At 41.7% G+C, this 15,287-nt stretch overlaps 1 protein-coding gene across 3 annotated transcripts in view; it reads left to right on the forward strand.

The window, feature by feature from the left end:
- mast3a (microtubule associated serine/threonine kinase 3a) overlaps positions 1 to 15,287 on the forward strand; it is a 56,297-nt gene that overhangs the window by 15,231 nt on the left and 25,779 nt on the right. For all 3 annotated transcript variants that reach the window (XM_024435308.2, XM_024435307.2, XM_024435309.2), the window contains 3 exons: positions 2,340 to 2,497; positions 7,800 to 7,875; positions 8,092 to 8,301. In XM_024435308.2, coding sequence (XP_024291076.1) covers positions 2,340 to 2,497; positions 7,800 to 7,875; positions 8,092 to 8,301 — 444 coding nt within the window. The remainder of the gene's footprint in view (positions 1 to 2,339; positions 2,498 to 7,799; positions 7,876 to 8,091; positions 8,302 to 15,287) is intronic.

A 15,287-nucleotide genomic window follows, 5' to 3' on the forward strand; every position in this document is an offset into this window, starting at 1 on the left:
TAATGGAAAGTAAGGTAAGACATTTTATACAGTAGAAGACTGCTAAACAGGAACCAGGGAAGATGAGGCACGTGTTTAAAAAATAAAATAAACATTTGGGGGGGGGACTCGTCTGGGATATTCTCTGTCCTTTTGGGGCTTGGGTTGCATATTCTGTTTTAGGCGCTTGTCCGGGATATTCTGTGTGTGCCTTGTTCCGGGATTTAAGTCTCCTGGCCTTGACGTGACTGTAATGGTTCACCACAGAATCGGTTTAATGTTCATCTCTATATTGTCTGTTGGACACTCAGCTGTTTATAGGGGACACTGCCTTTTCAGCACATCTGTGAATTATGTAAACCAGCTGTGGGACAGCCGTAAGAGCAGGACTCATGAGTCACCTGACTGGAGAACAGTAATACTGATGACTCCTTGCAAGCCCGACTCCACCGTCTGAAGATTTTTGTCAGTGTTTTGGCTTGAGGGAGTTATGGTAGAGTGGAACTTAGGAAAATGACTACTTTGTTGTTTTTGTACAATGATTTATTCATTAACCCCCATGATTAAAAGCCCAAAATAACCTAATTTGAAGTGAAATCCTCACTTATTGTTTCAGTTGCTCAGGGCATTGGTGGTTTGCTTTGCACTGCTTATTTCTGTAAGGTTGTAATAGTTTGGTATTTTTATTTGTTTTTATTCCCATTTGTTTTTTAAATTAGCAAATCATTTTATTTTTAGGATGTTTTCAGACCTGATTTGCTAGTTTCTATTCCGTTTTAGTTATATGGGGGGGGGGGGAGTAGTGTCTCTTAGTCAATGTATGACTTTATAAATTGTAATAATTCTCAATGTGTCTTAGATTTAGTAGGAATAGTGCTGAGACAAGTTAAAAAAATATGATAGAAGGTACCTCTCCATGTTTATCAATCTAATCCTTTAGAATTTTAATGGTCCATGTAAGAAGAATCAAGTTAGATACCTGTTGATAGTGATGCACAAGCTAGGTGTGAAATGCTTGAGGCCATTTCCTGGCTGCACTTACCAACCACATTCAGTAAATCCTCAAAAGCTTGAACCTCATTATATATATATTTTTCTCTCTCCCCCCTGAAGTTTAGAAAAAAAATCTAAAATTGGTTTTTATTTTAATCAGTTTTGGAGTCCAAGATTATAGTTTTCGTTTTTCCGAACAGGTTTGTTATTTTAATTCAGTTACTAAATAGTTTTTTCTTGACTAGTTTTGGATTAGCCTCGTCTCCCAGCACCATTTCAGTGTGTCGGAACCCTTTTTTCTTAGCTATATATCCCCCCCAGCCTAAGATAATTTGTCACCTATTGGTTAAATCCAGGTTAACAATAAACCCTAGACCTGTGGAAAAACAGTACATCACCAGCCAGACAAGTACCGGATGACGTAGCACATTTCCTCGTACTGCACTGTATACAGGAAGCCAAACCGAGGGCAACTAAATATGTCAGCTGTGTCTGTCTCTAGGTCTTGTGGCATTGTTTTCTTCTTTTGGAGTTGTCGAAAGACCCCAGCCGGCGGACAAACAAGGCCCATTCTATTCAGGCCACTATGTCTGGGCTGTGATTCTATGGCTAAATGCATGGCTTAGGCAGTGAGGTCAGTCCCTCCCCTCCCACACAATACCCCATTCACTGCCCGGTGTCAGTTAACTCATTATGTAGTGCTCCGGTTCCCTCCTCGGGGAAAAGGTCAGATGATCCTCCTTCAGGGAAACAACACAAGCTTTTGGACGCTAATAAATTCCACTGTCTGCGTGTTGCGCATTTTTGGTTTTAAATGAAAATACACAGTCATCTGTGCCTCGGGCTACTGTGGAAACAAATGCTGGTTCTGGTGACACACTGAAAGCTCATGGAATCCTTTTTGAAGACCAAACTGGATCCAGGATGTCATTGGCAGTCCCACGACATCCAATTTAGCGTAGACATTTAGTTGGCTCTATAGAAACATCCAAGACAATTCCGCTACTAAGCTAAGCATTATGCATTGTCTTATAATACGTGGCACGGCGATGTTACAGCTTGCTTATGGAAAGGGAAGTCTTTTCAGCCAAATCTAATTTATCTTCAGGGCTGAGTTCACCTGAACTTTTTTTAGCACTTTAAAAAAATCAACTCAGATAATGAGTTCACAAAGGGCGTTGCTTTGATTGCATGTACACATATTTACAGAATTCTAGCTTGTTTGTTGGTGTATCAAGGCCTCGGGCCCCATCTTATGAAAAAAACAACAACTGTCGAAACACATACTGAGCTGTCTCGTTCACACCTTTCCTTTCTTTCTTTTACTCTATCTTTCTCTCTCCTTCTTTCTCACTCTCCTCCCCCAGTCCTCCTCCTCCTCCCAGGAGCTCTTGCACCAGCTGCCCTTCCAGCCCACGGCAGATGAGCTTAATTTCCTGTTTAAACACTTCCGGAGCACCGAGAGTTTGGCGGACGAGGAAGGGCAGCCCTCATCCCTTGTGAGGCTCCGCTCCCGAAGTCTTAGGTAGGCACGCCACCAATCAGACCACCAACACATTTAAAGGAACCGTTCGCCCCCCAGCTAAAAGTTTTTCAGATGTTCCTAATGCATTTATGAATCTGCACAACAGTTGAAGTGTTAAAAGAAAGTTTCAAAATAAAATTGTATTGGTCCCATGCGCCAAATACAAAGGGTGTATACTCTGCCGTGAAATGCTTACTTGGAGTCACCGATTTTGAATGTTATATTGTTTTTGCGCATCTCTCATTTAATGTTTTCATTTGTATCTGAGCCATTGCCGTTCAAGCAGCCAGAAATCCATCTGGTATGATGTAGAGTTGCGATAAACTACACTGGAAATTAATAGGAATACTACTTTCAGATCGAAAACGTCTATCATGCATTTAAAATTTCAGTACTGTCCAATGTCATAAGGCAGAAGGTTGTCTTCTCTCGAATGAGCCATTGATCATATAACTAGCTACTTCACATGCTGATGTTGACTTTGGTATTGTTGTGTGTAGCTACGTTTGCTTGCTAGCTCGCCAGCCAGCCTAAAGAGAGCATTGCATTGTTGGTTTTGTAGTGGAGTTGAGCTATGATTTTCACGTTGCTACCAACGTTTATTATAACTACAAAATGAAACATTTGTTCACCAAAGGTATTGTTCTCTCATATGTTATTTAATACTGTAAATGATAGGAATTGGTGTTTTTTTGCGAGGTACCGTGAGCTTGCGCTAGTCTGCTGTACCTGTGCCAAAACTCTGGCATTGTTCATCCTATAGCCTGCTCGACAACATATTTTTAAATAGTTAGCCACATGTTTTCTGCACTTTTATTTTCATGACTCATTTTCTCATGCTTTTGCTTGTTTCTCTGCAAATCTAATTTTATTTGTCCCATGCGCCGAATACAACCGGTGTAGACCTTACCGTGAAATGCTTGCTTACAAGCCCTTAACCAACAATGCAGTTTTAAGAAAGTGTTAAGAACATTTTTACTAAATAAAAGAGTAACAATGAGGCTATATACAGGGGGTACCTAGTCAATGTGGTAATATGTCAAAAATAAATTTGGGGGAGCTGTCAACCAAACTAGTCTGGGTAGCCATTTGATTAGCTTTTCAGCAGTCTTATGGCTTGGGGCTTGACCCCAGTGATGTATTGGGCTGCATGCACTACCCTCTGTAGCGTCTCTGACCTCAGCCAACAGGGAGGTCTCAACTTTGCTATCGGCAAACTTAATGATTGTGTTGGAGTCGTGCCTGGCCGTGCAGTCATGAGTGAACAGGGGGTACAAGAGGGGACTGGGGACGAAGCACGCACCCCTGAGGGGGCCCCGTGTTGAGAATCAGCATGGCAGATGTTACCTACCCGTACCCGCTGGGGGTGGCCCGTCAGGAAGTCCAGGATCCAGTTGCAGAGGAAGGTGTTTAGTCCCAGGGTCCTTAGCTTAGTGATGCGCTTTGAGGGCACTATGGTGTTGAACGCCGAGCTGTAGCCAAAATGAACAGCATTCTCACGTAGGTGGTCCTTTTGTCCTGGTGGGAAAGGGCAGTGTGGAGTGCAATAGAGATTGCATCATCTGTGGTGGTGGTATGCAAATTTGAGTGGCAGCAGACATGCAGTGAGCAATATGTTCCCAGATAGCACACATCTGCCCAACGTAGACACGATGTCTACAGGATTCATTGAGAAGATGCAGTTTAGATGGCGTTTGTTCAAGATGTCTTGCAGATGTATGTAGAATTCTAAGTTCTACATTGTTTATACTGTACGTTGGCCAGACATCACAACTCTATTCTGTCTCACTGACGTCTTCCCAAGGTGCCAATCCTCTCCAAATGCCACATTCCCCACGCAATTTGATACGTCGGCCAAAGTTGTGCGTGTGATCTAGAATCATGAGAAATCGCAATACTTTACATAAGTATTGCTATAATATTGTATTGTGAGGTCCCTGGCAATTCCCAGCCCTTGCAAATAGATATCCACTTTTTCAGATAAGCCTTCGTTTTTTACTGAGGGGAAAACATACTGGAAAATGGATGGTATTCATGTTATGATTAATCTCTCGTGGACTGACGAAACGGCGAGATCCTGTCAAGGCTCACATAGAATTATGCGATTACGAGCAGCAGTCGTTTCTGGTTTGGGGTTTTTGTTATTTATTTGGACGACTCAAGATTGAGCAAAGGCGGTGCTTATACTGGTGCAGTGATTTTTCAAACCCATGTGCGGATGATAAATGGTTTCCACTAGATTCCACAGTCACAAAGTCAAAATTGGCTGTATCGTAAAAAATGTATGAAAACGATGTGCTTTTGGCCATGATAAACACGTGTGAAATTTAGTGAATTTAGTGATTGGCTGAGAGTTTCTGTTTGCAAGGGAGGAGACTTCACTTCTTTCCTTTGCAAAAAGGTCATCACAATTGTTCACGGCACTCTCCCAAGATGTAAAACAAGAAAAGACAGACTTTCGCAAAATCAATTTACTTCTGGGTTACTGAGATTGTCATGATTTGCTTAGTGACTTGCTTCTCACTCTCAATTCTTCCACATAGGTTTAGGTTCGTGTCTATGCACAGGGGTGAAGGCTTTTGCATCTGCTATGCATAAAGCTATTGACGACTGAGATTGGATGGCTGGATGTAGTGAAGTTTCTGCTTGCATCAATTTACAAAAATGTTTGACCCCCCCCCCAGCCCTTTTTGTACACTGCTGCTACTGGTGTTTTATTATCTATACATGGTCACTTCACCCCCACCTACATGTACAAATGACCTCAACTAACCTGTACCCCCGCACACTGACTCGGTACTGGTGCCCCCCTGTATATAGCCTCGTTGTTACTTTTTATTATGACTTTTTATTTTAGTCGACTTGGTAAATATTTTCTTAACTCTTCTTGAACTGCACTGTTGGTTGAGGGCTTGTAAGTAAGCATTTCACAGTAAAGTCTGCACTTGTTGTATTCGGCGCATGTGACAAAGTTTGATTTGAAAAAGCAAAACGTGTCAGTCGGCTGCAATTCTGAAATGGTGTTCTGGACAAATGTTTATTTTTAACGGTTATGGATCCCCACAACCTTACTATTTTTAACTGATGCGACTGTCTTGGTTTATTAAAGGGAAAACTCTACTCCATATTCATCATCTCCAGCACCACATCAACATACAGCGTCTTCGGAAACTATTCAGACCCCTTGACTTTTTCCACATTGTTACATTATAGTCTTATTCTAAAATGAATGAAATTGAGTTATAAAATAATCTACTCTCAATACCCCCCATAATGACAAAGCAAAATAGGTTTTTACAAGTTTTAGCAAATGCATTAAAAATAGAAAAACAATCACATTTACATAAGTATTCAGACCCTTCAATAAAGTACTGAGTTAAGTACCTTTGCCAGCGATTACAGCCTCGAGTCTTCTTGGGTATGACTACGAGCTTGGCACACCTTATATTTGGGGAGTTTCTCCCATTCTTCTCTGCAGATCTTTTCAAGCTCTGTCAGGTTTGATGGGATGCGTCGCCGCACAGCTATTTTTAAATCTCTCCAGAGATGTTCCATCGGGTTCAGGTCCAGGCTCTTGCTGGGCCTCAAGGACATTCAGAGACTTGTCCCAAAGCCACTCCTGTGTTGTCTTGGCTGTGTGCTTAGGGTTGTTGTCCTGTTAGGTGTACCTTAGCCCCAGTCTGATGTCCTGAGTGCTCTGGAGCAGGTTTTCATCAAGGATCTCTAGTCTCCCAGTCCCTGCCGCTGCAAAAACATCCCCACAACATGATGCTCCACCACCATGCTTCACCATAGGGATGGTGCCAGGTTTCCTCCAGATGTGTTGCTTGAAATTAAGGCCAAAGAGTTTAATCTTGGTTTAGTCAGACCAGAGAATCTTGTTTCTCATGGTCTGAGAGACTTTAGGTGCCTTTTGGCAAACTTCAAGCAAGTTGTCATGTGCCTTTATACTGTAGAGTGGCTTCCAGATGGCCTCTGCCATAGAGGCCTGTTTGGTGGCGTGCTGCAGAGATGGTTGTCCTTCTGAAAGGTTCTCCCATCTCCACAGAGGAACTCTAGAGCTCAGTCAGAATGCCCATTGGGTTCTTGGTCACCTCCCTGACAAAAGGCTCTTCTCCCGTGATAGCTCAGTTTAGCCAGGTGGCCAGCTCTAGGAAGAGTCTTGGTGGTTCCAAACTTATTCCATTTAAGAATGATGGCGGCCCCTGTGTTCTTGGGGACCTTCAATGCTACAGAAATGTTTTGGTACCCTTCCCAGATCTGTGCCTCAACACAATCCTGCCTTGGAGCTATACGGACAATTCCTTCGACCTCATGGCTTGGTTTTTGCTCTGACATGCACTGTCAGCTGTGGGACCTTTTTTATATAGACAGGTGTGTGCCTTTCCAAATCATGTCCAATCAATTTAATTTACCACCGGTGGACTCCAATCAAGTTGTAGAAACATCTCAAGGATGATCAATGGAAACAGGATGCACATGAGCTCAATTTTGAATCTCATATCATAGTGTCTAAATACTTAAGTAAATAAGTCTTTTATTTTTTATTTCATCCAAAATGTCTAAACCTGTTTTCGCATGATCATTATGGGTTACTGTGTGTAGATTAGATTAAGGATTTGTATTTATTTAGTCTGTTTTAGAATAAGGATGTAATATAACAAAATGTAGAAAAGGGGAAGTGGTCTGAATACTTTATGAATGCACTGTATATGAAAATGGTGCGTTTCTATGTGTAGTAGTAAAATAGAATAGTAAATGTTTAACTTAACTGACTTGACTAGTTCAATTTTTTTTTTTTAAGAACAAATTCTTATTTACAATGAAGGCTGACACCGGCCAAACCCGGGCGATGCTGGGCCAATTGTGCGCCGCCCTATGGGACTCCCAATCACGACTTGTTGTGATACAGCCTGGATGGAGGAATATAAGTGTTTCCAATGACACCAGTGTGTGTCGTGATTTTAGAACAAATTGGAGTAGGCATTGTCCACTGATTGGTTGATGTCATTGGGAACACTTGTATCGTTATCTTTTTTTACTACAAAACATAGAAACGTGCCATTTTAAATAGAGTATGTTGATGTTAGGTTGGTGCTGTGAGCCCCACACTTCTGGACACCCATGTAATCGAGTCCAAGCCAAGACAGCAATGTTGTCATAAGTGGCATTTGATACGTTTGATATGTTTTCTCTGCTTTCCGTTGAACTACTAGTCAGCTTATAATCGTGCTATAATGAAGAAATTGAGTGATTTTTAAAAATATATATATTTTTTTTATTAAATGTCTTCTTCCTCCAGCCCTGGTCGGACATGCGGCAGCTTTGATAATGAGATTGTAATGATGAATCACGTTTACAAAGAGCGCTTTCCCAAGGTAGGCATTATTTTCTGTCTAACCCCCTTTTTTTCCCTAGCACATCAATAGATTCATCCTCCTCACAAAATACGTTCATCGTCCACTTTTATATGTAGCTTTTAACTGCTTTTTATTTACCATTTTTACGATCTTCTCTTTCAATCGTCTATGATGTGCGTTGTTGTTTATGGTGCACACTTTAAAGTTTATCTTAACAGTTGCTGTGATCTCCAGGCCACAGCTCAGATGGAGGGGCGTCTGCTGGACGTCCTCGCCGACTGCTCCCCAGACAGCACCCTGCCTCTGGCTGACGGCGTGTTGGGCTTTATTCAGCACCAGCTAGTGGAGCTGGCCAGAGACTGCCTCGACAAGTCCCAGATGGGACAGGTCACCTCGCGCTACTTCATGGAGCTGCAGGAGAAACTGGAGAAACTACTGCATGAGGTGAGGTTCTTTCCAGAATGACTCAGCAAAAGTCTAATGCAATATGTCTGCATCAGGTAGGCTCTCTCATAGAAATAGATTAACATGAGTGTATTCGGGGATGGAGCTTTTTAGCACTGTCAAATTGCTGTGGTCTGAAGAGCTGCTCTCATTTCTATTGGCTTTCTCCTGAATGAGTCCGTTAACTCTGTAGTATGTGGGCTGTTCCATGAAACGGGTACCTTTTTTGGACATGCACGTTTTAAGAAATTAACTTCAATGCCTGTTCTTTCAACATTCAGTTGCATGGAGGATATGTTTAGCCTATGGGGCTCAGGCTCAGTTTACATACACTAAGTTGACTGTGGATGTATTTCATGGCCTACCTTCAAACTCAGTGTCTCTTTGCTTGACATCATGGGAAAATCAAAAGAAATCAGCCAAGACTTCAGAACAAAAATTGTAGACCTCCACAAGTCTGGATCATCCTTGGGAGCAATTTCCAAATGCCTGAAGGTACCACGTTCATCTGTACAAACAATAGTATGCAAGTATAAACACCATGGGACCAACCAGCCGTCATACCTCTCAAGAAGGAGACGCGTTCTGTCTTCTACAGATGAACGTACTTTGGTGCGAAAAGTGCAAATCAATCCCAGAACCACAGCAAAGGACCTTGTGAAGATGCTGGAGGAAACGGGTACAAAGGTATATCCACAGTAAAACGAGTCCAGTATCGACACAACCTGAAAGGCCGCTCAGCAAGGTAGAAGCCACTGCTCCAAAATGGCAATAAACAAGCCAGACTACGGTTTGCAACTGCACATGGGAACAAATATTTTACTTTTTGGAGAAATGTCCTCTGGTCTGATGAAACACAAATAGAACTGTTTGGCCATCATGACCATCGTTATGTTTGGAGGAAAAGGGGGAGGCTTGCAAGCCGAAGAACATCATCCCAGCCATGAACGACGGGGGTGGCAGCATCATGTTGTGGGGGTGCTTTGTTGCAGGAGGGACTGGCGCACTTCACAAAATAGATGCCATCATGAAGGAGGAAAATTGTGGATATATTGAAACCACATATTGAAACATCTAGCCATCAGTCAGGAAGTTAAAGCTTTGTTGCAAATGGGTCTTCCAAATGGATAATGACCCCAAGCATACTTCCAAAGTTGTGGCAAAATGGCTTGAGGACAACAAAGTCAGCGTATTGGAGTGGCCATTACAAAGCCCTGACCTCAATCCTATAGAAAATGTGTGGGCATAACTGAAAAAGCATGTGCGAGCAAGGAGGCCTACAAACCTGACTCAGTTACACCAGCTCGGTCAGGAGGAATAGGCCAAAATTCACCCAACTTATTGTGGGACGCTTGTGGAAGGCTACCCTAAACATTTGAACCAAGTTAAACAATTTAAAGGCAATGCTACCAAATACTAATTGAGTGTATGTAAACTTCTGACCCACTGGGAATGTGATGAAAGAAATAAAAGCTGAAATTAATCACTTCTATTCTGACATTTCACTTTCTTAAAATAAAGTGGTGATCCTAACTGACCTAGGACAGGGAGTTTTTTTCTAGGATTAAATGTCAGGAATTGTTAAACTGAGTTTAAAATGTATTTGGCTAAGGTGTACAGTGGGGCAAAAAAGTATTTAGTCAGCCACCAATTGTGCAAGTTCTCCCACTTAAAAAGATGAGGCCTGTAATTCTCATAGGTACACTTCAACTATGACAGACAAAATGAGAAGAAAAAAAATCCAGAAAATCACATTGTAGGATTTTTAATTAATTTGCAAATTATGGTGGAAAACAAGTATTTGGTCAATAACAAAAGTTTCTCAATACTTTGTTATATACCCTTTGTTGGTATTGAGAAACTTTTGTTATTGACCAAATACTTATTTACATGCCTGCAGTAATGAACTGTGGCATATGAACACCACTGGAGGCAGGAGTAGAGTGGGCAGAGGTAGAGCGGGCAGCTTGGCACCGGGGGATCCCAGTCGGAGTCGCTATCACTGAAAGAAAACATAACTATTTGTATTGTATGAGCCTTATCACATAAAATAAACATATGCATTGTATAGAACAGAGGGAACAGTCACTAAGGTGAAGTGCTGTTCCATTCAACTCTGGCCATTGTTGTGGGCCTGCCCTCCCCCGAACAGCACCCAATGGATATTTCATATGGAAATGGAGAGGAGTAGCAGGCGCAGTGGCCATGTGTGTGTTTGCTGTTCTACTCCATTCCATTTGTATAAAAAATGGAAAAAAAAATATATATATACTGCTCCAAACAATAAAGGGAACACTTAAACAACACAATGTAACTCCGTCAATCACACTTCTGTGAAATCAAACTGTCCACTTATGAAGCAACATTGATTGACAACAAATTTCACATGCTGTTGTGCAAATGGTATAGACAACAGGTAGAAATTATAGGCAATTAGCACGACACCCCCAATAAAGGAGTGGTTCTGCAGGTGGGGACCACAGACCACTTCTCAGTTCCTATGCTTCCTGGCTGACGTTTTGGTCACTTTTGAATGCTGGCGGTGCTTTCACTAGTGGTAGCATGAGACGGAGTCTACAACCCACACAAGTGGCTCAGGTAGTGCAGCTCATCCAGGATGGCACATCAATGTGAGCTGGGGCAAGAAGGTTTGCTGTGTCTGTCAGCGCAGTGTCCAGAGCATGAAGGTGGTACCAGGAGACAGGCCAGTACATCAGGAGACGTGGAGGAGGCCGTAGGAGGGCAACAACCCAGCAGCAGGACCGCTACCTCCGCCTTTGTGCAAGGAGGAGCAGGAGGAGCACTGCCAGAGCCCTGCAAAATGAGGAAAGGTGGTCCAACCCATAACCATCACATACTGGCATTTACCTCAGCTCATTGGCCATCTACCCAGCTAGATTTTAAGAAGATCATTGGGCAGAAATAGTCAATCAACGAAGCTTCGCTAAAATTATTGGTGCGCAATGAAGTCATTGCTCCTTGTCTTCAAATAAGTTCACTTCGGTCAATACTCCCCGCCAAAAAAACAAACAAAGTTTGGCTGTGTTGCAAACATCCAGAGGATTGCACTGAAACCAACCTTGACTAGATAAACGATGGTTTACTGTGTGTAATTACGTCGAATGCTCCGTAAAGAGTTGATAGAGATGGAATTCACGGCACAAAATGTTTAGATTTAGGCTCTAAAAATGGATATTTATCAAAGAAAATGGCACTTCATTTGACCACTGGGACCGTCAGGAAGAGAAATAAGAGCAAGATATCAGAATGTAAGTCATTTTACCTTCAGATGTGAATGTGTAAAAACTGTCATGGTGGGAAATGTTTTTTTTTTTTTTTTTTTTTTTTTTTTGATCGCTCTTCTCAAACAAAAGCATGGTATTTGTTCTCTGTAATAGCTATTTTAAATCGGAAAACGTAGTTTGATTACCAAGATTTTAATCTTTTGAAGGATGTAAGACACTTGCATTTTCAAGAATGTGTAATGTTACGGCGTTGTATTTTTAGTTGTCACTCTGAAATTTCCCCAGATGTTGATCCCTGTACGGGGATCGCAGCCATACGGAGTTGGTTCCTGGACAGGAACCAAATCAGTGTTAATTTCAGAGCGCCACCTATAGTACTCGATAAAACTCAAACTTTCATTAAAACACACACGCAAGATACTCAATTAAAGCTACACTCGTTGTGAATCTAGCCAACATGTCAGATTAGTAAAATTTTTATCTGATAGCATGCACCCCCAAAATACCTGAACGAGACCTAAACAAAAGATTTTGCATCCGCTACACAAAACGCAGAAATAAAATATAAAACATTCATTACCTTTGGAGCTTCTTTGTTGGCACTCCTTATGTCCCATAAACATCACAATTGGGTCTTTTTCCCGATTTTAAATCCGTCATTGTATCCCCAAAATGTCATTTTATGAAGGCCGGTCTGATCCAGGAAAAATCACCTTTACGAGATGCAACGTCACTTTTTAAAATTAAAAAAGTTGCCTATAAACTTTTACAAATCACTTCAAACTACTTTTGTAAACCAACTTTAGGTATTAATAAACGTTAATAATCAATCAAATTGATCACGGGGCGATCTGTATTCGATAGCAACAGGTCTTGAAATCTTCGTCCATTTTTTCACTTCCATAACTTCCTCCGGTGCACCCCAAGACAGGAAGTGCCTATACGTCATCTCACCAAGGATAAACCAGCCATGAAATGCCAGTACTGGCGACATTGTGCGGAAGCTGTAGGCATTGTAATCGGAACCTCATCTATTTTCTATCGCCTTAGACAATACATTGACTGGCGGATGAATATTATTTTTGTGTTTTTGGTGAACAGTTTTCCCTGGGATTTTTACTCCTAAACTCGTTCTGTTATAGCCACAGACATGTTTTAACCAGTTTTAGACTTCAGAGTGTTTTCTATACACACATACATATCATATGCATATATTATATTCCTGGCATGAGTAGCAGGACGTTGAAATGTTGCGCAATTTTTTTTTTACAAAAAGCTGTGAAAATTCGCATCAATCTTAATAGGATTAACTTCTCTTTGGTGCCGTCTTTCACTTGAATACTTACCCTTACTCATTGCTAGTCCGATTTAGGTCAAATATGTACTTTTAACTTGTAAAGTTTAACTTAGGCCAAAATTGTTTGAGCTTGATCAGCACACAGCCTTTCCCCAGAGTTCTATGCAGGAAGTCCCTTTGTAATTTATTTTCTACATAATGTTTCTGCTACCGTCTCTTATGACCGAAAAGAGCTTCTGGACATCAGAACAGCGATTACTCACCTTGACTTGGACAAATAATTTTTCTTTAATGAGTCGGACAGGAAGGATATACTCCAAACACCCGATTGTTCCTGTGGAAACACTCTAATCCTCTCCACTTAAATTGCTAGATTCTTTTCGCAGCAAGGAAACGTGTAACAAAATGCTGGAAAAATGAGCATGCACCCTCAAAAGATATGTGGTTAGGTCTATGCGGGGAACTTGCTGACATTGAGAGAATTACATCAATCTTGCAACATAGACAGCATAGGTACGAAGGTGTCTGGTCAGAGTTCCTGACATATCGTACGTGTCTTATTTTGTCATTTATGGGCTTTTGTTTGTTTCTGTTTTTGTGTGGCTTAATCCAAGTGGTATACTTATTCAGAATCTTGAAAAATGTGCTCTATACAGCCAAAATGTACCCGTAACATGTGAATATAACTACTCTCCTTAGTAAAGACAGCAAAGATCAGTTGTATGTACAGTACGTGTTCTTTATGTGCTCTTTTAATAAAAAATAATGTAAAAAAAAATTTACAAACAAAATAGCATGGTTGGTTACGAGCCAATAAAATGGCAGCCATCCCCTCAGGCGCCATCATGTATGAGATTATTATTATTAACAATGTGGACAAAAGAGCAAGACCTATTTTAATTTGTCAAACTGCAGCAGAGCATCAATCGTGTCACCAGAATAAGACCCTCAATATGTATTGGAAAAGAGCATAAAGCTCATCGCCATGCACTTCCACGACCCTGTGAAGTTCATCATAATTTACGTAGTCTGTATCCTAAGAAACTGCATGTTTTCCCGTGTTGTGTGGTCCTGCCGTTACGACATGTTTACGATATTCATATTTGCGCATCAATGTTTTTACTGCCTATTCTTACATAATTCATTTTAGACACAAATATCCCACCTTTCCTATCTTATTTTGTTAGGTCGACATCAGGAACGTTTACCGACATGTTGTTTTATCTGATACAGTGCATTCGGGAAGTATTCAGACCCCTTTTTCCACATTTTGATACGTTACAGCCTTACTCTAAAATTGATTAAATTGTCCCCCCCTCAATCTACACACACTACCCCATAATGACAAAGCAAACAGTTTTTAGACATTTCTGCAAATGTATTAAAAATTAGCTATCATGTTTACATAAGAATTCAGACCCTTTTACTCAGTACTTTGTTGAAGCACCTTTGGCAGTGATTACAGCCTCGAGTCGTCTTGGGTATGACGCTACAAGCTTGGCACACATGTATTTGGGGAGTTTCTCCCATTCTTCTCTGCAGATCCTCTCAAGCTCTGTCAGGTTAGATGGGGAGTGTCACTGCACAGCTATTTTCAGGTCTCGAGCTGTTCGATCAGGTTCAAGTCCAGGCTCTAGCTGGGCCACTCAAGGACATTCAGAGACTTAACGCAGGAGTGGCTTTGGGATATCTTGGCTGTGTGCTTAGGATCGTTGTCCTGTTAGAGGTGAACCTTCGCTCCAGTCTGAGGTCCTGAGTGCACTGGAACAGATTTTCATCAAGGAGCTCTCTGTACTATGCTCTGTTCACCTTTCCCTCGATCCTGACATGTCTCCCAGTCCCTGCCGCTGAGAAACATCCCCACAGCATGATGCTGCCACCACCAAGCTTCACCATAGGGATGGTGCAAGGTTTACTCCAGAAGTGACGCTATGCATTCAGGCCAAAGAGTTCAATTTAGTTTTTTTCAGACCAGAGAATCTTGTTTATCATGATGTGACTGTCATGTGCCTTTTTTAAATTTTTTTTACTGAGGAGTAGCTTCTATCTGGCCACTCTACCATAAAGGCCTGATTGGTGGAGTGCTGCAGAGATGGTTGTCCTTCTGGAAGGTTCTACCATCTCCAAAGGAACTCTGGAGCTCTGTCAGTGACCATCGGATTCTTGGTCACCTCCCTGACCAAGACTCTTCTCCCCCGATTGCTCAGTTTGCCCGGCCAGTGAGCTATAGGGAGGGTATTGATGGTTCCAAACGTATTCCATTTAAGAATGTGTTCTTGGGGACCTTCAATGCTGCAGAATTTATTGTACCATTCCCCACATCTGTGCCTCGACACAATCCTGTCTCGGCGCTCTACGGACAATTCCTTCGACCTCGTGGCTTGGTTTTTGCTCTGACATGCACTGTCAACCGTGGGACCTTTTATATAGGCAGGTGTGTGCCT

This window comes from Oncorhynchus tshawytscha, linkage group LG10 (assembly GCF_018296145.1).
Source record: "Oncorhynchus tshawytscha isolate Ot180627B linkage group LG10, Otsh_v2.0, whole genome shotgun sequence".
NCBI classification, from domain to species: domain Eukaryota; kingdom Metazoa; phylum Chordata; class Actinopteri; order Salmoniformes; family Salmonidae; genus Oncorhynchus; species Oncorhynchus tshawytscha.